The sequence below is a fragment of the Nycticebus coucang genome, chromosome 6 (genome assembly GCF_027406575.1).
Source record: "Nycticebus coucang isolate mNycCou1 chromosome 6, mNycCou1.pri, whole genome shotgun sequence".
In the NCBI taxonomy this organism is placed as follows: domain Eukaryota; kingdom Metazoa; phylum Chordata; class Mammalia; order Primates; family Lorisidae; genus Nycticebus; species Nycticebus coucang.
The window spans coordinates 51,855,943-51,881,051 of NC_069785.1; the positions used below are offsets into that span (position 1 = coordinate 51,855,943).

Consider the following 25,109-nt stretch of genomic DNA (forward strand, 5'->3'; position numbering starts at 1 on the left):
TCACGTAAGAACATTTTTCACAAAAGTTTTGGGGCTGTACTTCTTTGTAGCCTTAATGTCAGAAAGAGCATGAATGGTGATAAAATATCAATACAAGCAACCCAGAAAGAAATTAAAGACCTGGATTACATGATCAAATTCACCACTTGCTAAATGCATGGAGAAAAGCAACATCCATGAATCCTTGGCCTTTTTATCTAGTTTTTAAAGATTCTTTTAATTGCTAAATTAGCACTCATGAAAATACCTTAAGATATTGTGACATAGTGACATGTTCAAATATTAAACTTTTTCCCAGAAATACCAAATACTTCCTTTGGAGATGAAAATATTGGACCAATATTCAATTCGATAAGGTAGACAAATTGAAGAAAAAACACACAAAATGTTCAGTTGAACAACAAAAATGCGAAATTTGTAGAGTTCTCCCACACACATTGCCAGTTTTCCATTAAATGGATAAAACTTGGAATTTGACTATCATCTCAAAACCACCCAGTACTGCTCTACTGGAGAACTGGAAAATTAGATGATGATACGCAGTTCCTCCTCTAATGTTATAGAAATGGAGATAATTAGGTAACTTCTTCCGTCTTTTAATAGAGTAATTTGATTCTACCTAACTCTATAGAATCATTAGACCCTGGCTAATTCTATGGAATTATTAATTTTTTCCTAAATCCAGGATGGCAACTGATAAAATCTCAGTATATCCTTTATATATAAACTACAGAAATTAAAGTGAAATTATAGGCCAGGGCTGGTGGCCCCTGCCTGTAATTCTAGCACTCTGGGAGATGGAGGCCAGTGGATTGCTTGAGCTCAGGAGTTCAAGACCAGCCTGAGCAAAAGTGAGACCCCATCTCTACTAAAAATAAAAAATAAAAAAACTAGCCAGGCATTGTGGCAGACACCTGTAGTTCCAGCTAATCAGGAGGCTGAGGCAAGAAGATTGTTCAAGTCCAAGAGTTTGAGGTCATTGTGAGCTACAATGCCACAGCACTCTACCCAAGTTGATAGAGTGAGACTGTCTCAAAAAATAAAGTAAAATCATAATAAACTCATGGATATGTGTAACAATTGAACAGCTTTCCCTACTGATCAAACTCTGGGGACTCTCTGTCCAGTAATCCACCTGAGGCTTAACTCTCTACTTTTTATTTTTTATGACCAATAATTTGAATGAAGGTACAGAGAACTGATCTATCACATCTGCAAATCCCTAATGCTCTAAAAAGTGCCCAACAAGTAGATAGAATCTTAAAAATAGGTGTATGCCAGTTGATTGAATATTTTCAGTTTACTATAGCCAAGCATAAAACCACTTTTGCTTTAAACATTACTGTTAGCAATAGATCCAAAATATATTGATCCGTTTTTGTTTCTTAGGAAACAGTATTCTGATGACTTGGTGTTTTGTCTTGCCTGAAAGTAGGTCCATTCTCACCGCACCATTGCACAGGCAGTCCTGGAATTTTACCAGGTTGCACTGGTACAGCTGCGGCAGTTATTGGAAAAAACAAAATATTTCCATAAACAGTTGATAAACAGCAACCTCCCTGAGGTTCTCCAAAGCCTTCTTGTCACCCTGATTGATCCCCAAAGAATCCCCCAAACTTCCCTACCATCAAGAAATTAAATTAGTAACTGAGATCTGCAATGTCCTCCTCCACTGTGCCAATATCTGTTCTCACTGAGTACAGTACTCATGTGAATCAATTGTTAAACATTTTTAATACCATCATTGCCTATAGATATAACTTTATATTTAAGAGGCAATTGGACTGAAACTCAACTAACTCCAGGATATACTATAAAAAGTGTTTTGTTATTTCGGTTTTGTTTCTTTCATTTAAATAGTAGATTTTTGAAAATATATTAACTTTTTTTGTATATTTCAATTTTTTCCAATGTGGAGAACTGCACAAATTTCTAACAAGCTTTCTGGTTAATTAAAATTTTATCATAGAAGTCATCTCCCTCTTTTCAAAACATCACATCATGCATTTTCAAATTACCTTGTTTGTCTCCTGTGAGGACCCATATCTTAATATTGGCTAGTGATAAACTTGAAACTGTTTCAATAACACCCTCTTGCAACTTATCTTCTACAGCAGTAGCACCTAGTAGCTTTATTGAAAAATAGAGAATTTCTTACGTTAGTGGGTGCAAACTAGATCCAAACCATCGATAGCTTTCAGTCACAAAATTTGGAAGGGACATGAATTGAAGACAGTGCATTGCTACAGCAAAGATCCCATTATATGCAAAAGCAAGTTGTGAAGAACCCCAAAAGGAATTTTGCAAATCAAGCCAACTTAATGGTGGAGATTCTGGGAGTTAGAACTTATGTAGGAGACTGATAGGTTCAGATAACATGTTAGCATAAGTGATCAGAAGACATTTGAATCTCTAAAGACTTAACAATTTCCCAGCTGCTTCCCCATTTAATACCAACAATGGAGGAGTTCAAAGGAAAGACTTCACCCTATGATCAGGAAGCTGTGTAGTGATTTTCCTATCTTAACAAACTAGCATGTGCCATAAACTAAAAAGTGAAGTTCCTGTGTGATTTGTCCTTAATCACAATGACTGAGCTTCTTAGCCACTAGTGTCTCGGGGAAGAGTGGTTTCTAGAATAGAGCACGCTCTGGATAGCACGGATATCACCGGAATCTCACAGGCTTGGAATGGTTTGGACACAGCTATGGCCTCATTCTTCATAGCAGTTTACTGTAGCCAAACATAACATCATTTTGTTTTAATCCTTCTGGCTCTAAAAAGGTAGGTCATAAACAGAGAGGAAAAAAAACATAACACAGAGATTGACAAAGAGTAGGGTGCCTACTATCTTCTATTCCTTGGGGACTTCCAATTACATAAGCTACTAATATAAATAAACCTCTAGGCTCCGTAAGACCATCCAGGGCAAACCCAAAGCCAACATTATAAAGCATGATTCAGTGTTTAAAAGAGTAACATCTGCTGTGTGCAAGATGATTTAGCCAACGGCTTATTCCTATGCTTGCTCTCTAAACTCATACTATCCTTTCTGTAAACACAAACCATCATGCTTCTAAACTCATACCATTAAATCTTTTTCAATTTCTTCATACAGCCCTGCTATCCGTTCATCCCTCTCATCTGTGGCAGTATTTGCATCTTCAAGCATTTTATGCCACTCTTTAAAGTACGCGTCATCCAGATCTCTGTGTGCAATAGCCAAGGTTCGAAGGCCTTCCCCTGCAAATTCCTGCCAGAGAAGACAGATTTAGGAACCATGAAAAACAGACCACACAGCAATAACAACCACAGCAGGTAAGAAGTTTTCACTCAACTTCATATTGTCCCCAGAGCACTTGGGAGATTAATGTATATATTTTGTATTTAATTTCTATGAGGTTAAAACATTCAAGGGAGCAAGGCTTCCCCCAAAAGATAGCTGAAATACCTGCTGCAGTGTGCCAGTTGAGAAGCAATCAGCGGTGCCCAGGACTTGACATATTCATTTAAAGCAACAAAGGTTGTTGCTTCCAGCCTATCCATGTCTGAAGGAAGCATTTCCTCCCATGAGAGGAACTCAGTGTGTTTTATAGGCTACAACTTCCTGTGAAAAGATCTTTAGAGGATCCACAGATCTCAAATCAAAGGCAGAAGCCTGTCTCAAGGAGGGGCAGTGTGACACCCTACCAAAAAGTCTTACCACCAGTAAGACTACTGGCTAAAATGAATTTTTTGTTTTCCTTTTGTACCTGCTTGAAATTTTCCATAATAAAAGAGTAAAGTAAATAACAATTGAATAAATAAATGTTAAATAGTCAGATAACAGAAGCTTACACATATTACTTAAGGTTATATAATAACCCCTAGCAGGGGTCCTCAAACTACAACCCGTGGGCCACACGTGGCCCTGTGATTGTATTTGTTCCCGTTTTTTTTTTTTTTACTTCAAAATAAGATATGTGCAGTGTGCATAGGAATTTGTTCATAGTTTTTTGTTTTTGTTTTTAACTATAGTCCGGCCCTCCAACGGTCTGAGGGACAGTGAATTGGCCCCCTGTTTAAAAAGTTTGAGGACCCCTGCGAGGGAGAGAAAGGAAGAGAAATGAATGTAAAGGGTTGACTCTGGGAAGCAGGACTAAGCAAGGAGGCCGACTTCTTTCCATTCTCAACTCTTCTATGAAACTTTTATGTTTTGCTTTATTAAAGTTTTATTTTAATAATAAAAAAAAGTTTGAAATTTTAAAGATATCATCATGATCAAGTCGGGTGAGTTTTTAAATAAATCATTATTTTTTGGAAATTGAATTCTATGGAATTAGTATTTAATAATAAGTCGGACATACATGCTTTTTCTTTCAGCAACTCAGTAAACTAGCAGTCTCAAATGATACCTAATGGGGTTGGGAGAATAAGAAACGGGTAATTGCTAAGCGTCTCACACGGCCGCAATAACTAGAAACACATGTAGATTGCTTTAGGGAAATCCTAAAAAACTTCCACTTCCCCTGTGTCTCCTGTGGTCATTTTATGGGCCTCTAAGCTGTAAGCAAAGAGTTTTTATAGCCATTGAACACGTCTTCTCCGTTGTTTCGGTTCGTGGTACAGATACAGGTTTATGGTCAGACACAGGTTAAACCATGACATTTTCTAATAAAGCAAATAGAAAGAAAAGTCCGCACATCCTGCAATGATGTGGTTTAGCTCAGAGAGTTTATGAGAAAAATTAACCAAATTTATCTCACAGGCAGTTGGTAGCGCTTTGAATACTGCAATCACATTTTATAAGGCCTGCCTTTTGAGACCACCACTGAGTCCTCTATTGATCTGAAAATCTAGTTACTGCCTCCTAACAATCTTTGTCCTCTTAATTCGCACAAACACTTCATGGCTTGCAACCCCACTGGGCATTTCCAGTGCCTGCCCCTCTGTTCTGTACCACAGTGAATCAACTCTAAGAGGACATTACAAAAGGGCACAGATGATTTAAGTTATTTAATTAGTGCATGAAACGCAAGTTTAATCCTAAATGAGCATTTGAACAAGGTCTTTTCCTATCATTAAACAATTCGAAATCAATAATTAAATACAAACTTAAAACCTCAGAATCTAGAAGCCAAAATGAATACAATGAATGAAGCAAAGAGCAAGTTAAGTAGATATTAGCCGAAAAAACAATGATTTGACATACACATATAAAAAGACCAAATTAGGCTTCCCATACTTGAGTATGAAAGGAGACCACGTAAAAAGCCAGGGCCTTGGTGTTTGAGTAATGGCAAAAATCAGATACTTATGATTCCAATGTTGTTTTCATAAAAAAAAAAAAAAATTAAAAAGCCCATGCTGGCCTTCTGGAAAAGATTAAAAGAAAATCAAGAATGCTCTATTGAAAAGACAAAAACAATAGCTATGTGTGTAACCAATATAACTAAGCCCTCATTTTTTTAAACTTAAAGTCAAGCAGAGGTTTTTTTTGGTATTTTTTAGTTTATTTGTTTGTGTTAAAGATTCAGGGAATGTTTTATATTAAATATAGGGCCTGACAAAGAATGTAAATCTTCAATAATGTTTTAAAGGAAAGAAACCAATGAGAAAATGAGAGTTTTGACCAATGTCCTTAAAGTTCACATGGGTTTAAACGGAACTTCTAACAAGTGTTAGACACAAGAATGCCAGGATTAACCAAGTAATATTAATTCATATTAATTCACAGGCTCTTACTTTCTTGAAGAAAAACAAACGTGCACCAAAGATCACTCCTGCTTCCTTTGGAAAGCTATTAGAAAGAAATTACACTGGTCTTGGAATGTATAAGTTTGATGCCTTGGGGACACAAGGGATCGTTAGGATTTATGACCTGAATAAAAAGACCCTTAGACTGAGGCTGGCTCCAGGTACTGTTTTCCTCTTACCACCTAAACACAACCCTAAGGGTGTACAGCACACCCCCGGGGCATAGGGCTCAACTACAAACTGAACTTTACCTAAGAAATGCAAGCAATGTAACCTAATCATTTGTACCCTCATATTAATCTGAAATTTAAAAAAAAGAAAAAAAAATACAAAGAAAAAAATACACACAACTCTGAACTATTCCCTTGAGGTAATCATGAAACATTCCATTGGTACCAAACACATCAGAATCCAAGCAAAAGCAACTCTCTGGCTCCACTTCCCAGAACCAGTCCAGGCCCCCAAAGAGGAGCAAGCTGAAGCTGCAGGGGATTTAGAGTAGGTTTCACAGGTGGTAGTAAAGCACCACCAGCCTGGGCCTGGCCAGAGCTCAGGAGCCCACACGCTGGGACTACTTCTTAGCTGCTGTGTGTTAATCCACCTGTGATGAGACCAACTGGCCTCCCAGCAGGGCAGGAAGGGGTCTGTGCCTGTACTAGTTTTCAGACATTCATTGGCACGGTTTCCTGTGGAACCACTCTCCAGATGCTTTCGATTTCAGTAGTCAGATCATTTAGCTGATATTTTTAAAACAAGACCTAACTTGTTTTAAAGGAGATGGCAGAAGGGCCACCGAGGTAACTTTAAGACAGAGGCACTTACACTGAGATGGTCTGATGTCAGAGTCAGAAGGTCTCCATTGGAAGGATGAAGTTTTTCAAACAGAATAGTATCTGCTCCTTTGGAATAAAGCTTGATCTGTCCTTCTGGGTTTCGAACTGAAAAAAGAAAAAAAAGTTAGGAAAAGCAGATTACAATCAATGAAATCCATCAAAATTAGACTCTCCCAAGGCTCCAATCAGGCAATTTGGAAATGAGCATAATGTTTTAGACAACAGTAAATAAAACCAGTGTCTCTGGTTAGCAGGTTATTACCTAAGTCTTTGGTTTTATTCCTATTTTATTAATTTAGAAATACTCTGTCTACTGAAATCCTTTGATTTCTCAAAATCAGAAACAAGTATTTTTATTCTGATACATATTAACCTTCCTATTTTCCTTGCCTGCTACTTCTGAAGGGTTGATACACTTAAATTAAACCTCCATATTGAGCGGAATTAAGAGCTTTGTTTGCCCATCTCCTGGTGTGAAATTCAAGACCTACTACTGTTCAATTTAATATCAGCGTTACTCCTAATCATCTCTTTATGGAATTCTAGTCACTCAAAATCATGGCTTGTGCATTTGTTCTTGGTCCTTGCTGGCACCTTTCTCTACCCCCTTTATTCTTTTGAAAAGCCCATTCATTCTTCGCAGTTTATTCCTGGGTCACAATCCTGGCTGCAAGCATATCTCACAGAGGGCTTTCAAAAAATAAAATTTTCAGCCTTTCCCACTGGAAATCTGTGTTAGTAGGGCTGTGTTTTCAGCCTGTAATTTCTAATGTGGGACTGGCACCCACTATTAAGCTCCCCTCATCTCCAATCCTACCCACAAATTGCTATCAGAAAAATCTTTATTGTAAACCACAGAACATTTGGCCTAACTTTATAGGTTTGCTTTTACACCTTGACATGAAGTAGACACTTGATAATTTTTGTTAAATGAATGACAGGATGGATGACATAGCCATGTGTTTCTTCCCAAGAATAATCACTGGGTCACAACTTCATGGTCAGAACACTCTAGCCCTCCCAAGGTTCATCATTTGAGTGCTTTCCTTTCAATTATGCCTTTTCTCTAAATATAGAATGCCTCAAAACAGATGAGCATAAGTATTTTCTATTAATGTAATGGGATATGAAATTTACAGCTTTATTTTTTTTTAATATAAATACCAAAACACAATAAGTTACTTTCCAGCTCAGTGCCCGTAGCACAGTGGTTACTGTGCCAGCCATATGTACCGAGGGTGGTGGGTTTGAACCCAGCCTGGGCCAGCTCAGCAACAATGACAACTGCAACCAAAAAAAATAGCCGGCCGTTATGGAGGACGCCTGTAATCCCAGCTACTTGGGAGGCTGAGGCAAGAGAATTGCTTAAGCCCAAGAATTTGAGGTTGCTGTGAGCTGTGACGCCATGGCACTCCACCCAGGGTGGAAAGCTTGAGAGTCTGTCTCAAAAAAAAAAAAAAATACCATAAGTTACTTTCCCCTTTAACCTTTAACCATCCTTAGTCAACACAATCTATTCTAGTTTCCTATTCCTGGCTTGCACAGATTTAATGCACCCTGGAAGCTTTTTAGCTTTTTGGTCCTCGGCTTTGTCTAGGTCTTGTCTTATTCAGCTTTCCTAATTGCTAGAACTCATAAAGTTTTTCTTGAACTTACTTTAGCTCTAATTGCCCACATTGGGGGGGGGGAAGGGGGAAAACTCATTGCAATCTGTGCAAGTCCTTTACCATCTCTATGTCTCCATTTCTACAAATAAAAAGGAGATGTTTAATCAATCTAACTTCAGAAGTCCTTTCCAGCTGTACAATTTTCTGATTCAATAAATATTTTCCATCCTGAAGCTTTCTCTTAACCAGCATCCATTGCTTTAAATTTGTGCAAATCCAATATAATAGAATCCTGGTTAAGTTCATGCACTAAACATTTCCCTCAGCAGCTCAGCAAATTTTATAACTCTTTTCATCCAAGGCTTCTGGTCATTTCTGCTCAAAGGCTTCTCAGTCTTCTCAGAAGTTACCCTTTTTTAAAATAAATTTAGAAGAACATACAGTTTTAAATGGAAAATAAGGTGTGGCCAGAGGCTGGACAGAGGTCATATTTTTTAGGTTAAAGAATCTTCTCGCATTGCTTGTCCTTTAAATGTTGGTGTTCTTCAGAGACTTACTAAGGGTCTTTTTCTCCTTCCATCCTTCATACTCTCCCTGGACAACTGCATCCATGTCTCCAGCTTCAGTTTCCATGAACAGACTGATTGCTCTCAAATGTACATCTTGTACCCAATCCATCTCCAGCACTCCCTCTGACTTGTACATCTAACTACCAACTAAACATCTCTTGGATGTGCCCAGGTACTTCAAACTCATACTGAACACATTACCTTCCTCCAGTAATTAGCTGTTCCCCCGATATCCCCAGTCTCAGTAATCAGCTTCAACATCCACTCAGTCTCCCAAACTGTAAATCTGGGCAAAACTCATAGTTCTTACCCCTTCTCTACCCATACATCTAATCAAAGCTATGAATGTCTCTATCACTTAGGTTAATCATGTTAACCTAACTGGCTTTACCCATCCCTCCCCTGTGGCCCTCCAAACTCTTCTGTATATTCCAGAGTCATTTTTGCACTGCTGCTTAACATAACATGTAGAGGGCTCATCAAGATCTTCCCTTTCCAGTCTGTTTTCTATCCTGTTTCACTATGCTCTCTTAGATGCAGGGCCGCAAAATATCTTTCAGTTTTTCACATGCTACCTTCGTTTCAAGTCTCTAGAACAGTGGTTCTCAACCTGTGGGTCGCAACCCACAGGAACTGTATTAAAGGGCCATGGCATTAGGAAAGTTGAGAACCACTTCTCTAGAACTTAGTAGGCACTTAATAGATATTTGTTTAATTAAAATGAATTACAATTGCGTAAAATTCATTAAAAGCAGCAACTGTGCCTTGTGACCTAGAAGAAAGGAAAAGGTCAGAAACAGCTTCTAAGTAGATGCAATAGCAGCGCAGTGAAGGATGACAGATAATTGTCCTTTGTCATATCTCAGCTGCTCATACACCACTCAAGGAAATGCCTGTCACATGGGAGTGTGATTTGTGCTATGACAATGTCTAAAAAAAGCTTAGAGTTGACCCTTTATCTAACTATCTTAGAAGGGCTTTTCAAAGAGCTAATTGTAATTTATACTTCTTTAGTGATTATCTGACAGTTGTCTCCATTTATAACTATCTTTGAAGTTTCTCTATATATAGAAATCAATTTTTATTCAGATTCCTCTGCTTAAATCAGGGCTCTTTCCCCAGAATGAAAGTACTACAGGTATTGAAACTATACCTTGATGATTCAATGAATGACAGCCTCTCTCCCCACAAAACAAAAAAAAGAAAGGAGGAGGAGGAGGAGGACAAGAAGAAGAGGAGAAGGAGGAGGAGGGGAGGAAGAAGGGAAAACAAAAAAAGAAGGAGGGGCAGCAGCAGGAAGCACAGCAAATCTCTGAACATCAAGGTGTTGTCCCCACAGACCAACCCAAGTGACAGCCATGAGACTGGGATGGGTTTTCTTGCCTTGCTATCAAACAGAGACTTTTCTACTCTAGTGGAGTCACTCTCAAATTCCTCCTGCTTAAAAAACAGACAGAACTGAAATAAAGCCAGCAAACCTCCATGAAATCTGTGGTAAAGCATTACCTTTCTTCATATGGGATCCATTAAAGCAAACATCTGATGTTTGCGGTTAGGCTGCAATTTCTCCACAGCCTGTCATGGTGACCAATGCTGAGCAAAAGCCAAGCATCTCCCAGTGTAGAAATCTTAGATCTTTGTCAACACCCTCAGAGCAAAGAGAAACCCATTCTGGGCTAAACCAGCATCAGTAACACCTCCCCTGAGGCTGTGCACGGGAGATCGCTCTTGCTGGTAGAGGTCACACCCAGAGTAGCAAACGCGCCTCTTAGTTGCACTGATGACTGACTACATTCTGTTGTCATAAGAAATAAAAATAAACATCCTCAGATGTTGTTTGGTTCTTACCTGCTAAGACAATCTCTGGGGTCTAATTTCCAGTAGTTAGAGACCAAAAACCCTGCCTTTACATATGTACATGTGTTTTCCACAGTTGGAAATTGATTTAATGTGCTGAGCAGGATATTCATAAGTCATAAAATGTGGGTTGAATTTTACTTAACAAACATTTATAGAAAACCTAGCTCCATGATTGGCCCTGGACAGTTTAAGAGACAAAGGCATAGCACCTGTCCTCAGGTGGCACACAGTCCACTGACTGGGACAGTAATGGTATCATGGGACTGATATCACACCGGTGTTATGAACAAGGGGCTCTGGGGAACACAAAAGAAATGAGAAAGAACTGAGTGACAAGATGGCATTGGATTTGGACATTACCAGATGAGTAGGAGATTTCCAAGAAGAGAAGTGAGGGAAAGGCATGCTTCAGACAGGGGGAGCAGCGTGTACAAAGGGTGTAAAAGTGCACAGCGTACCTGGGACTGGTGAGGTCCGATGAGGCTGCAGCTCACAGTGGGGGGAAGCAGAAGAAAAGCAGGCCCATATCAGATTGCAAATAATCTTGCTTATCATGACTAAGGACTTTATCCTTTAAATTTTGGGAAGCCACCAATGTTTTTTAACTAAGGGATGGTGAAATCAGGTCTATATTTTAGGGAAATAAAAAAGCTTGGTGTCAGCATATGAAATTATTTTAAAGGGGGACAATTTTAAAGATATTTCAATGATTGTTGTGACAATTAAGTCTGTTAATTCATGTAGAGCAGTTTTTGTGGTTTCTATTTGTTAATTTACTTTAATTTGGGGGGAGGGGTTTATTGTTATGTCATTGCTACAAATACTCATGTAAAGCATTCAGGACAGTTCTGGGCACATAATAAGCACTTGTTAAATGGTAGTTATATATTACTACAGTGTGGAAGCTAAGCTGAGGGACACAGGAGTTCATAAAGTTACAAAAATACCATAACTCTTAGCAAATAGCCAAGAGTAAGAGAATCTTTCAAGGCATCAGAATGACCACAATGCTATCAAAAGATCCAAAATAATCTCAGCTACCAGCCATACCTATAACAGACATCCTTTTTCTTATATTGTTGAAGTCCAAAAAGGCAAGCAATTGATAAGTAACTAGTGTTCCCAATTCTTCTATTGTTATTGTCTCTGGGGTCCGAGACTTAAAAATGAACCCAAAATTTCTAGCAGCATTCACTAGAGCCCCTTCATCGGGTGACTGAACTTGGTAAATCAGCTGTCCTGAAAGAAAAAGAAAGAAACATATAATACTAAGAATAATAACTAAAATTCATAGAATTTCAATACCCACTCCAACTCATTCATCAACACAAAACCCACACCTCAGCTCTAAACACCGTTTTTATCCTCAGATCTTTTCTACTCACCAAGGGCTGAACCAGGCACCTGTCCTCTGGGACACCATAGGACTTCATGTGTGTCATCAAGGTAGCCCTTGGCATCTTATGGGACAATATCCATTTCTGTCTTTCCATTGTGCTGAAAGTTTCTTAGATCAGAGACCACACCTTGTATTTTCAGTGACTAGAGATGTGCTATAATGTTTCACAAACTGAAACATTTTAATATGTATTAACTTGCATATTCCTCAGAGCAAGCCTTTGAGGTAGGGATTATTAAAATTATTATTTTCATTTTATACTGATAGAATTTATGACTGAAAGAGGTTACATGATTTTGGAAAGATCACACAGCCAAAGAGTGATGGAACAGGAACTTCAAATTATACATCAGTCTGCTACTGATGATCATTTTACAAGAATACATACAAGAAATATCTTAAAATATAAGGAATCAAACCAGGATGTTAATATTCATTACCTGATATTATGAGTATGGTAGAATTGGGGTAAGACAAGAGTGGAGATAAAAAGGAGAATGAGAAAAAAAGGTATATAATTTTAAAACAGCATGTATAAAACAAATCCTTCTACATAAAATTATATCATGTTAGTATATAAAAATGAATGGGAAAAAGTGGGCATAGCTACAATCATATTTACTGATTTATAGTGATGTCCAAAGTAAATTAAAAAAAAGAAGTTGCATATTAGTAGATAAATTGTAATTCTCTTGTGAGAATGTATAGGAACAAACCATTACCTATCTGCATATATTCTTGTACATATCTATGAGCAATTAGAAAGGGTAAAATAATACACACCAAATGTTAACACTGATCACACCTATAGGGTGAGATTAGAATTCAGGGAAGCTATGAGTAGCTTTGCCTTTATTAGTTTTTGTATTGTATTGTTTCGATTGATATAAGTATGAATGAATTTTCAAAATTAAAAAAAGGAAAAAACTCAAATCAATTACTTGGTCCACCTATGAAATTATATAATAACTTTTCCTTCTGGCAACAGGGTAGACTAGGTGTCAGGAACAACTATAAAACATTTATCCTGCTATGAAACAACTATAAAAGCATTTTAATATTCTTGAATACATCCATGAACCAGAAAAGAAAGCAAGAATTGTTCAGGTCAGAGACTGAAATAAAGGATACAGATGGAAGAAAAAAAAAATCATACTTTAAAAAATTTAAAAAATAGTACTTCATTTTATATGGAATTAGAAAAAACCTCAACTAGCCAATATATACTTAGAAATATGTGACTAGGTTACTCTCTAGGTTCTCTATTCTATTCCAAATATCTACATCTCTATTCTTGTGGCAGTACTATGATGTTTTGATCACATAGCTTTGTCGTATAATCTGAAGTCTGGTAGCATGATGCCTCCAGATTTGGTTTATTTCTCAGTATTTTTCAAGTTATTTAAAGTATGATTTTGGTGCTTTGATGACAGTAGTCTTCAGAAGGCACAGTTTAGAGGGGTTACCCCTCTGTTATACTTTTTACCTTGGGCACACCTTCAGCTGTGCTGTTTCTAATCCAAGCCCCAGAGAGGCTGGAAACCAATGAGCAAGTTCTCCTAGTTCAGAAAACGCCCTGAAGGCAAAAGCTAGCTGTTGCTCTTTTCTTTTTTTCTTACTATATAATTTCATAGTGGTAACATTTGGGATATAAACAAATACTAAGAAAAGCTAGTCACAGGTAAAACCCTTATGCAATGTTCTACCTTTAATTTGAAAATCCTTCAAACTTACTGTCAATTTTGATGTTCAAAACCAAAACCAACACACATGGCCACCACTCAGACACATTTTTCACGTACCTGTACTGTTCTCTTCTGACATTACGGTATGGCAGAGAGCAAGTAACCTAAGGAACTCATGCACTTTGGGATCGCCCAGCTTAATGGACTCCATCAAATGTTGGTCAGAGAACTGAAATGTTCCATCTGCTTGAGATCTGACTGAGATATCCACAGGCTCTTTTTTCTGTAGGAAAACAATGTTAACAACAACAACAAACTACAGATCTCATTCCAACAATACTCTTTTAACATTCAAAAATACTTCCTCTGAGTATTTTTAGTTGTTGTATTAGTTTGCAGCCTCAAATGTCTGGCACTAAAATGGCTATTTCATCATTACTGTTGTGGTAATGCACCAAAGCAATGAACTTTCCAAAAATATATGGGGAAGAAAAATCTCGGATGGCTGTAAGATCCACAAATGCTTGTTTGTAAATAAACAATACAAACAAAGCCCCCAGAAAACAGAAAGTTTTTCTCAAAACCTACTTGATGGCAAAACCTAACCTGACTTAAAGGCTTTTTAGCAGCACTATCTGACCTGGGATGGTATGTGTCTAACTATAGGCTTTTTAAAGCCTTTCTGAGATACTTTCTCAGATCTCTGGAGATAGTACATAATATAATGTCAGATGTATCATATTATCTTTCTACAAGCAGAAAATTCTGAATTTCTAAACATATCTGGCTCCTAAATTTTGGATAAGGGATTTTGAACTTCTATTTCATGAGTGAGCCTACAGAATTTTCTGCTCTGAATACTTGCACATAAGCTCATTAGCTGCACAGCCCACATTGCCTCCCTTAGGATTATTTATAGAATTGTTATACTTAAAGACTTCATTAATTTTTGCAGTTTATTCTAAAGTTAAAAAAGCAGATGCTATTGCAACTACTTTTTAAGAGAGAAACAATAGTGTGAGTAATTTAAGTGATACGTTCCAAGTCACATAGCTTGCTAATACCTGCAGTAAAAATGGAGCCAAATGTACATTCATTATTTCTTAAAACCAGATTTATTCTAAAATTAATAATACTGAATAAAAATAAGAAATATTATTATGTTTACAATGGGCCAGATACCATGCTAGCAGCTTTATATGAATCATTACACATAATCTTCCTAATCATGTATAGTATAATAAATATTGTTATCCCTACTTCACAGATGAGAATCTGAGCATTGCCAAGGCCACCTTATAAGACATGGCAGATACCTCTAATTGGTATCCAGTCCTGTATCCAGGACTCAAACTGAGCCAAAAATCCATGCTTTGAATAGTTTGCCATAATAACTCTATAATGTTATTCTTGATTCTTCTCCCTGCCCACTCGCTAAATTTAATAATGGCTACCTTTTATAAAGTGATTACTGTATACTAGTTTTATTTTTAAAGTACTTTTTTTTTTTTGAGACAGAGCCTCAAGCTGTTGCCCTGGGTAGAGTGCCATGGCATCACAGCTCACAGCAACCTCCAACTCCTGCACTTAAGCAATTCTCTTGCCTCAGCCTCCCAAGTAGCTGGGACTACAGGTGCCTACCACAATGCCCACCTTTTTTTTTTTATTGTAGTTGTCATTGTTGTTTGGCAGGCCCAGGCTGGATTCGAACCTGCCAACTCTGGTGTATGTGGCTGGCGCCCTAGCCGCTTGAGCTACAGGTGCCGAGCCTTAAAGTACTTTTGATATTTGCAGTCAAAGCAATACATGGAGATGGTTATAAAATCAATTAGTATACTAAGGCTTATCAAGTAGAAGAACAGACCCCTCACACCACCCCATACCACAGCCCCAGCCCCACTGCCCAGAGAAAACCATTCTCAACCTTGTTCAGAAGGTACATCAGATGGTTAATTCTGTTACTTTAAATTATGCACTTATACCACCATTTCTGAATTTATTAAGTATTGTATCTTATCTACAAACTTTCTTCCACAGTTAGATGAAGAGTTTAATTCATTTACTCTACTTCTGCACTTTCCTTTTCCCCTTCTAACAACATAGATATATCCATAGTTTTAATTTCCTCACTGGCTATGTCTATAACTTTAAGTAACCTAAAGCCTGTTTTGTTTTGAGTTCATCAATTACAAACACACCCTAACTGGTAAGATGATATTACTACCCAAAGCTCACCTCCTCTTCTCCTCCTTGTTTCCTCCTCTAAACTATCATTAGTATTTTTCTATTTCATGCAGAGGTTTAAAACACTTTCAGAAAAGAAAACACTTTTCTGTTCTGTATCCAAAGCTAAATCCTTTTCTCTGGTTTGAGGATTGATTCCAAAAGGTCAGAAGCAATAAATGGTATGTACATAAGTTTGTCTTTGAAATACACTTCACAGCAGAGGCAAGAAGCGCGTTTTACTATATGGGCCTTAATGGTCTAGGCCACTCCAAGCTGATTGATTGCTTGTCAGGTCTGCTACTCAGCTGCATTCTGGGATTCACCTTAATTATTCTCCTGGGCTGTCATCACTTTTCCTCATCCCACATCAGCTCCTGTCTTAGTTGATTCCCTTGTTTTGCTGGAGCATATCAATTGACTTCATAAGGAAACGATCACAGGAGGTAAAAGCTCTGAGCCTTTCTGATTGAAAATGTCTTCATTCTGCCCTGACACTTGCCTCACGGTTTGACATAACATAGAATTTTAGGTTTAGAACCATTTGAGAGGATCACTCCACTGTCCTTGAGCATCCAGTGTTGCTGACGATAAATCTGATGCCAGTGTTGACTCTCAATCTTTGTTCATTCTTTGGCCTACTTCTTTCATCTAGAATTTTTGAGCTCCTCTCTTTATCCTTAGTGTTCTGTAACTTTACAAGTATTGGTCTTATTTCGTTTATTGTTTCTGAGTGACTCAGAGGGCTCTTTCAGTTAGAAGACTCAGGGAAATTATCTCATGATATTTCTTATATAATTCTTTCCTCTTCATTTTTTTCTGTTCTTTTTTCTTGGAAATTGTCTTAGCAAGATTTTGGATCTGCCAGTTGGCCCTTTATTTTATCTTTATTTGCTGATGTTCTGACTACTTCCTTTGATTCTACTTTCTAGGAGAGTCTCTTAATCTTCTAACCCTTCTATAGAATTTTTGTTATGTTATATAAGGTGCCCGTAAAGTTGGTGTCCATGAAATTTCAATTTTAAATTGCATATCAAATATATGGACATCATATACATATATATATATTTTTTTTTTTTTTAATTTACAGGATCTTTTTTCTTTTTCTCCTGTGTGTTCTTTCCAGAGCATCTTGTTCTTATTTTATTTCTGGATGTCATAATTTCCCAAATCTGTGTGCTGATGTTAGAATTTTGTAATTGCTGTTGGTAAGCTCTATTTTATTTTTAAAATGTTCTCAGGTCATATTGTTTCATGCATTTTGGCATCTATTTCTCACATTTTGTCACAGAAGTTTTCATAATGTGTGGTGACTTACTATGGCTTGTGTGTCTTTAACACTGAAATTGACTGAAGCCTTTATGTTGGCAGGACTCACTAACTTCCATGTTTCACTTTAGAGTGAATGGGAAGAAAAGTGGTCCTTTTGATGACAAGCCCTAACTAACAGAATATACAATACTTTTTGTTAGGACACAAACACCACAATCATCTATTCTATTCAGAAAATTTTCCCTATGTCTATACTGAAGACCCTTCATTGGGGAGAAGAATTGACTATGCCTGCAGACTTTCTGTTACTCTCAGCAAGGCCAAGGCTAGATAATTCAAGAGACAGATATAGTGCACAAAATTTAAGAAGGCACTTTTAGTCAATGTTTACATTTATTCATTCAGAAAACATACATTGTGTGACTATAACATATCAAGCATTTTTCTAGGTAACAGGTATTTAGAAATGAATAAGGTAGATAAAAATCTCTGCCCTCATCTTAAGGTTTGACTTTTTTTGTTTGTTCGTTTGTTTTTTATTAGTTTTTAATTTATTTATTTATTTATTTTTATTGTTAAATCTTAGCTGTGTACATTGGTGCAATCAAGGGGTACAATGTGCTGGTTTCATATACAATCTGAAATATTCTCATCAAACTATTCAACGTAGCCTTCATGGCATTTTCTTAGTTATTGTATGTAGACATTTGTATTCTGCCTTTAGTAAGTTTCACCTTGTACCCATTCTAAGATGCACCGTAGGTGTGGCCCCACACATTACCCTCCCTACACCTTAACCTCCCCCCTCCCTTCCCCTTCCTTGGCCCTTTCCCCATAGTCTTGTGCTATACTTGGGTTATAGCCTTCATGTGAAAGCTATAATTTAGCTTCATAGTAGGGATGAGTACATGGATACGTTTTCTTCCATTCCTGAGATACTTTACTAAGAAGAATAGGTTCCAGCTCCATCCATGTAAACATGAAAGAGGGAAAGTCTCCATCTTTCTTTAATGTGGCATAATATTCCATGGTATACATGTACCACAATTTGCTAGTCCTACCGTGGGTCAATGGGCATTTGGGCTTCTTCCATGACTTAGCAATTATGAATTGGGCTGCAATAAACACTCTGGTACAGATCTCTTTGTTATATTGTGATTTTTAATATTCTGGGTATAAACCTAGTAAAGGAAGTATAGGATCAAATGGCAGGTCTGTTTTGAGGTCTCTAAGTATTCTCCAAACATCCTTCCAGAAGGAATGTATTAGTGTGCATTCCCACCAGCAGTGTAGAAGTGTGCCCTTTTCTCCACATCCACTCTAACATCTCTGGTTTTGGGATTTTGTTATGTGGGCTACTCTTACTGGGGTTAGGTGATATATCAAAGTAGTTTTGATTTGCATTTCTCTGATGATAAAGGATGATGATCTGTTTTTCATGTGTTTGTAGATCGTGCATCTGTCTTCTTTAGAGAAGTTTCTCTTCAAGTCCCTTGCCCAGCCTGAAATGGGATCACATGTTCTTTTCTTGCTAATACATTTGAGTTCTCTGTGGATTCTGGTTATTAGACCTTTATCGGAGGTGTAACCTGCAAATACTTTCTCCCATTTTGAGGGCTGTCTGCTTGCTTTGCTTACTATGTTCTTGGCTGTGCAGAAGCTCTTTAGTTTGATCAGGTCCAAGTAGTGTATTTTTGATACTGCTTCAATTGCCTGGGGAGTCCTCCTCATAAAATATTCACCAGGCTGATTCCTTCAAGAGTTTTCCCTGCTCTTTCTTCAAGTATTTTTATAGTTTCATGTCTTAAGTTTAAATCTTTTATCCAGTGAGAGTTTATCTTAGTTAATGATGAAAGGTGTGGGTCCAGTTTCAATCTTCCACAGGTTGTCAGCCAGTTTACCCAGCACCATTTGTTAAATAGGGAATCTTTTCCCCACTGAATGTTTTTAATTGGCTTGTCAAAGATCAAATGACGGTAAGTAGCTGAATTCATCTCTTGGTTCTCTATTCTGTTCCAGACATCCACTTCTCTGTTTTTGCGACAATACCATGCTGTTTGATCACTATCGATTTATAGTACAGTCTCAGGTCTGGTAGCGTGATTTCTCCTGCTGTGTTTTTATTGCTGAGTAATGTTTTGGCTATTTGAGGTTTTTTCTGATTCCATATAAAAGGAAGTATTATTTTTTCAAGATCTTTAAAATATGACAATGGAGCTTTAATAGGAATTAGATTAAAATTATATATTGCTTTGGGTAGTATAGACATTTCAACAATGTTGATTCTTCCCAGCCATGAGCATGGTATGTTTTTCCATTTGTTAACATCTTCAGCTATTTCTTTTCTTAAAGTTTCATAGTTCTCTTTCTAGAGATCTTTCACATCCTTTTTTAGGTATACTCCCAAATATTTCATCTTCTTTGACACTACTGGGAAAGGAATAGAGTCCTTGACTGTCTATTCGGCTTGGTTATTGTTGGTGTACATAAAGGCTACAGATTTACAGGTGTTGATTTTGTAGCCTGAGACATTGCTGTATTCCTTGATCACTTCTAAAAGTTTTGTAGTAGAATCCCTAGTGTTTTCCAGATACATGATCATATCTTCTGCGAAGAGAGAAAGTTTCATCTCTTCTGACCCTATGTGGATACCATTGATCACCTTTTTGTCCCTAATTGCAATGGCTAAAACTTCCATTACAATGTGAAAGAGCAATGGAGACAATGGGCAACCTTGCCTGGTTCCTGATCTAAGTGGAAATGATTTCAATTTAACTCCATTCAATATTGGCTGTGAGTTTGCTGTAGATGGCCTCTATTAGTTTAAGAAATGTCCCTTCTATACCAATTTTCTTAAGTGTTCTGATCATGAAGGGATGCTGGATATTATCAAAAGCTTTTTCTGCATCAATTGAAAGAATCATATGGTCCTTATTTTTTAGTTTGTTTATGTGCTGAATCATATTTATAGATTTATGTATATTGAACCAGCCTTGAGACACTGGGATAAATCCCACTTCGTCATGGTGTATAAATTTTTTGATGTATTGTTGGATTCTGTTTGTTAGGATCTTATTGAGTATTTAGCATCAATATTCCTTAGTGACATTGGTCTATAATTTTCTTTTCTTGTTGGGTCTTTCCCTGGTTTAGGGATCAGGTGATGTTTGCTTCATAGAATGTTTTGGGTAATTTTCCTTCTTTTTCTATATTTTGGAAGAGGTTTATTAATATAGGTACTAGTTCTTCTTTAAAGGTTTGGTAGAATTCTGATGTAAAGTCATCTGGTCCTGGGCTTTTCTTTTTAGAGAGATTTTGTATAGTTGATGCTATTTCAGGACTTGATATAGGCCTGTTCAACATTTCCACTTCATTCTAGCTAAGTCTTGGTAGGTGGCGTACTTCCAGATATTGGTCAATTTCTTTCAGATTTTCATATTTCTGAGAGTAGAGTTTCTTGTAGTATTCGTTAAGGATTTTTTCAATTTCTGAGGCGTCTGTTGTTATTTCATCGTTACCATTTCTGATTGATGAAATTAGAGATTTTACTCTTTTTTTCCTGGTTAGGTTGGCCAAAGGTTTGTCTATTTTATTGATCTTTTCAAAAAACTAACTTTTGGATTTATTGATCTGTTGTATAATTGTTTTGTTTTCAATTTCATTTAATTCTGCTCTGATTTTGGTTATTTCTTTTCTTCTACTGCGTTTGGGGTTGGAGTGTTTTTCCTTCTCCAGTTGCTTGAGATGTCCCATTAAGTTATTAACTTCCTCTCTTTCCGTTTTCTTGAGGAAGACTTGCAGTGCTATAAATTTCCCTCTTAGGACTGTGTTTGCAGTATCCCAGAGGTTCTGATAGTTCATGTCTTCATTGTTGTTTTGTTCCAAAAATTTGGTGATTTCCTTCTTATCTCGTCTATAACCCATCTATCCCTCAGCATAAGGTTGTTTACATTCCATGTTTTTATATGGGTATGCAGGTTCCTGTTGTTATTGAGTTCAACTTTTATTCCATGGTGGTCTGGAAGATGCAAGGAATAATTTCTATTTTTTTTAAATTTGCTGAGATTAGATTTGTGGCCTAGGATATGGTTGATTTTGGAGTATATTTCATGGGCTGATGAGAAGAATGTGTATTCAGTTTTGTTGGGATGAAATGTTCTGTAGATGTCTGTTAAGTCCAGATGTTGAATGATTAAGTTTAAATCTAAAATTTCTTTGCTTAGTTTCTTTCTGGAGGATCTATCCAGCACTGCTAAAGGGGTGTGAAAATCTCCAACTACTATGGAACTGGAGGAAATCAAGTTGCTCATGTCTGTTAGAGTTTCTCTTATAAATTCAAGTGCATTCTGGTTGGGTGCATAAATATTAATAATTGAAATCTCATTATATTGAGTATTAACTTTAGCAAATATGAAGTGTCCATCCTCATCCTTCCTTATTTCAGTTGCTTTAAAGCCTATTGCATCTGTGAATAGGATAGCAACACCTGCTTTTTTCTGCTTTCTATTTGCCTGGAATACAGATGACCATCCCTTCACCTTGAGTCTATATTTGTCTTTTAATGTAAGATGTGATTCTTGTATGCAGCAGATATCCGGCTTGAGTTTTTGTATGCAGTCAGCCAACCTGTGCCACTTTAGAGGACAATTTAAACTATTCACATTAATTGAGAATATTGATAAGCCTTTTGCAGTCTGGTGGACATTTTTAATCCTTTTGTGACTGTGGAAGTTGGAATTTGATCAAAATTACCTGGGTGGGTTTACTTTTGTCGTAGAGGATTACTCTGGTCTTCATGGAGGTCTGAGAATATCCTGGAGAGCTGGTTTAGTCATGGCAAATTTCTTCAACATGTGAATGTCATTAAAGTATTTAATTTCTCTGTCATAAATGAAGCTCAGTTTAACTGGATACTGGATCCTGGGTTGAAAGTTATTTTGTTTTAGGACATTAAAAGTCAATGACCAGGAGGCGGAGCAAAATGGCAGCCGAGTAACAGCTTCCTTGCATCTGGGCACCATGAGTCTGGGGAGATAGGACTCCAGGCATATCTGGCTAGTGGGATCTGCCTATCATCACCCCTGAGAGGATACAGGGAGTCAGCGAGAGACTTCTGGACCCCAAGAGGAGGACTAAAACAGTGGAAAACCGGCAAGTGGTCGCGTGTGTTCAATCCGTCTAAACCCGCCTGCAACTGTAAGTTCAGTAGCAGCGAGACTGCAAACCAGAAAGGCCTTACCTGTGAACTGTTTTGGTGTCTTTGGACTTGGCACTCAGCTGAACTACCTTGGGGAGAACCTGAGGGGGAGTGTGGAGAATTTTGGCCGTTGTCTAGGGCCCCAGTCTGAGCCGCTGAGCCAGACGGAGCTAACAGTGTCTGGCTCTGGGTCACAGGCAGCCATTCTGAGCGATCTTACCCGGCAAGCTCTGCCCTCAGGGTCGCAGAGCTAGAATTGGGTGGGAGCTGGTAACGCAGTGACCAAGTAGCCTAAGGGCGGGGTCTAAGCCGCCTTGCAGCCCTAACCATCGGGGGCAGAGAGAGACCAGTTTTGGCACACAGGGTCAGTGGATAGCCACTTCAGCAGTGATTCCAGTGACAAGCACTTCCCCTGGGAAAGCTTCTGCTCAGTAAGTGAACAAGTTCAAAGTGCCTTTTAAGTGGGCTGAAGAGAGATTTAGGGTGTCTACCTGCTGGGGTCTGAGAAACTAGCAGCCTCCAGTCATATCAGAACTGTAATAAACATCTCACACCCCAGAAGACCACATGTTGCCCAGACAATATTCAATAACACATACATACTGCTTTGTTTTTGGCTGTGTTTTTTATTTATTTATTTATTTTTGGTTTGGTTGTTTTTTTTTGTTTATTTTGATGTTGTTGATTGTTGTTTTGTTTTTTAAGTTTAACCTTTTCCATACAGATCCTTTTTCTTTCTCAATTTTTCTAGTTTAATTATAATTTCCCATTGTTGCCTATTTCAATAATTAGAACTTCATTTTTGTTAGTGTTTCTACCGCTATTATTTGGTTTTTCCAGCCAATTTTATCCTGTAAAGTTTTCTGTTTGCTTGTTTTGGTTTGATTTATAGCATTTTTGTCTTTCCTGTCTACTTGGTGGAGGTGGGGTACTGTGATCAGGTTAGCAAAGAGCTGCTGACCTCAAGGGAACCACGCAACTGGGCACCCCCAGAAGGTGGGGTTTTTTAAGGTTGTGTCAAAGTACCCTACTGTACACCTATATTGCCCTGTCTCCCTTTTTCTGTGCCTCTCTTCTTTTTGTCAATATTCCTTATACCCACCCCCTCTCCTTTCTCTATCTTTCTTTTTTGCTTATCACTCGGTCCTCCTTTCTTTCATCCCCTTTTTTTGCTCTTCAACCTTCCCACCCTTCTGGTCCTGTAACCCTTAGTCCACAGGCACAAGAACTTAAAGACCAAGAGGAAGTGAAAGGAAAATTAGGGCAAGGAAACAGATAAAAGAAATCACTCATGAGGAAGAATCAGCAGAAAACTCCAGGTAACATGAAGAACCAGTCTAGAACAACCCCACCAAGGGACCATGAGGTAGCTACTGCAGATGATTCCACCAGTATAGAAATGTTAGGAATGACAGAAAGGGAATTTAGAATACACATGTTGAAAACAATGAAAGAAATGATGGAAACAATGAAGGAAATTGCTAATAAAGTGGAAAATAACCAAAAGGAAATCCAAAAACAGAATCAAATAAGAGATGAACGATATGAAGAATATAAAAAGGATATAGCAGAGCTGAAGGAACTGAAACAGTCAATTAGGGAACTTAAAGATACAATGGAAAGTATCAGCAACAGGTTAGACCATGCAGAAGAAAGAATTTCAGAGGTAGAAGACAAAGTTCTTGAGATAACTCAGACAGTAAAAGAGGAAGAAAAGAAGAGAGAGAAAGCAGAACGTTCACTGTCAGAATTATGGGACTTTATGAAGCGTTCCAACATACGAGTTATAGGAATTCCAGAAGGGGAAGAAGAATGCCCCAGAGGAATGGAAGACATACTAGAGAATATTATAAAAGAAAATTTCCCAAACATCACCAAAGAGTCTGACACACTGCTTTCAGAGGGATATCGGACCCCAGGTCGCCTCAACGCTAACCAAGCTTCTCCAAGACACATTGTGATGAACCTGTCCAAAGTCAAGACAAAAGAAAAGATTCTGCAAGCTGCCAGGAGTAAGCGCCAGTTGACCTACAGGGGCAAATCCATCAGAGTTACCGCAGACTTCTCTAATGAAACTTTCCAAGCAAGAAGACAATGGTCATCTACCTTTAATTTACTTAAACAGAACAATTTTCAGCCCAGAATTCTGTACCCCGCTAAGCTAAGCTTCAAAATTGACGGAGAAATCAAATCATTTACGGATATACAAACATTGAGGAAATTCGCCACAACAAGACCAGCTCTACAGGAAATACTTCAACCTGTTCTGCACACTGACCACCACAATGGATCAGCAGCAAAGTAAGAACTCAGAAATCAAAGGACAGAACCTAACCTCCACACTGATGCAAAAGATAAAACTAAGCAATGGACTCTCTCCAAATAAGACGAATAGAATACTACCACACTTATCAATTATCTCAATAAATGTTAATGGCTTGAATTCCCCACTGAAGAGACATAGATTGGTTGACTGGATTAAAAAACAAAAGCCATCCATTTGCTGTCTGCAAGAAACACACCTGGCTTCAAAAGACAAATTAAAGCTCCGAGTCAAGGGTTGGAAGACAATTTTTCAGGCAAATGGAATTCAGAAGAAAAGAGGAGTTGCAATCTTATTTTCAGATACATGTGGATTTAAAGCAACTAAAGTCAAAAAAGACAAAGATGGTCACTTTCTATTGGTCAAGGGAAAACTACAACAAGAAGACATTTCCATTCTAAATAT

The 25,109-nt window shown here is 37.7% G+C and overlaps 1 protein-coding gene across 3 annotated transcripts in view; it reads right to left on the reverse strand.

Annotated features, from left to right (window-relative positions):
- The window catches only part of ATP8B4 (ATPase phospholipid transporting 8B4 (putative)), a 285,374-nt gene that overhangs the window by 61,858 nt on the left and 198,407 nt on the right, over positions 1-25,109 (reverse strand). For all 3 annotated transcript variants that reach the window (XM_053596147.1, XM_053596146.1, XM_053596148.1), the window contains 5 exons: positions 13,807-13,972; positions 11,656-11,844; positions 6,559-6,674; positions 3,089-3,253; positions 2,019-2,130 (listed from right to left, as the gene is read on the reverse strand). In XM_053596147.1, coding sequence (XP_053452122.1) covers positions 2,019-2,130; positions 3,089-3,253; positions 6,559-6,674; positions 11,656-11,844; positions 13,807-13,972 — 748 coding nt within the window. The remainder of the gene's footprint in view (positions 1-2,018; positions 2,131-3,088; positions 3,254-6,558; positions 6,675-11,655; positions 11,845-13,806; positions 13,973-25,109) is intronic.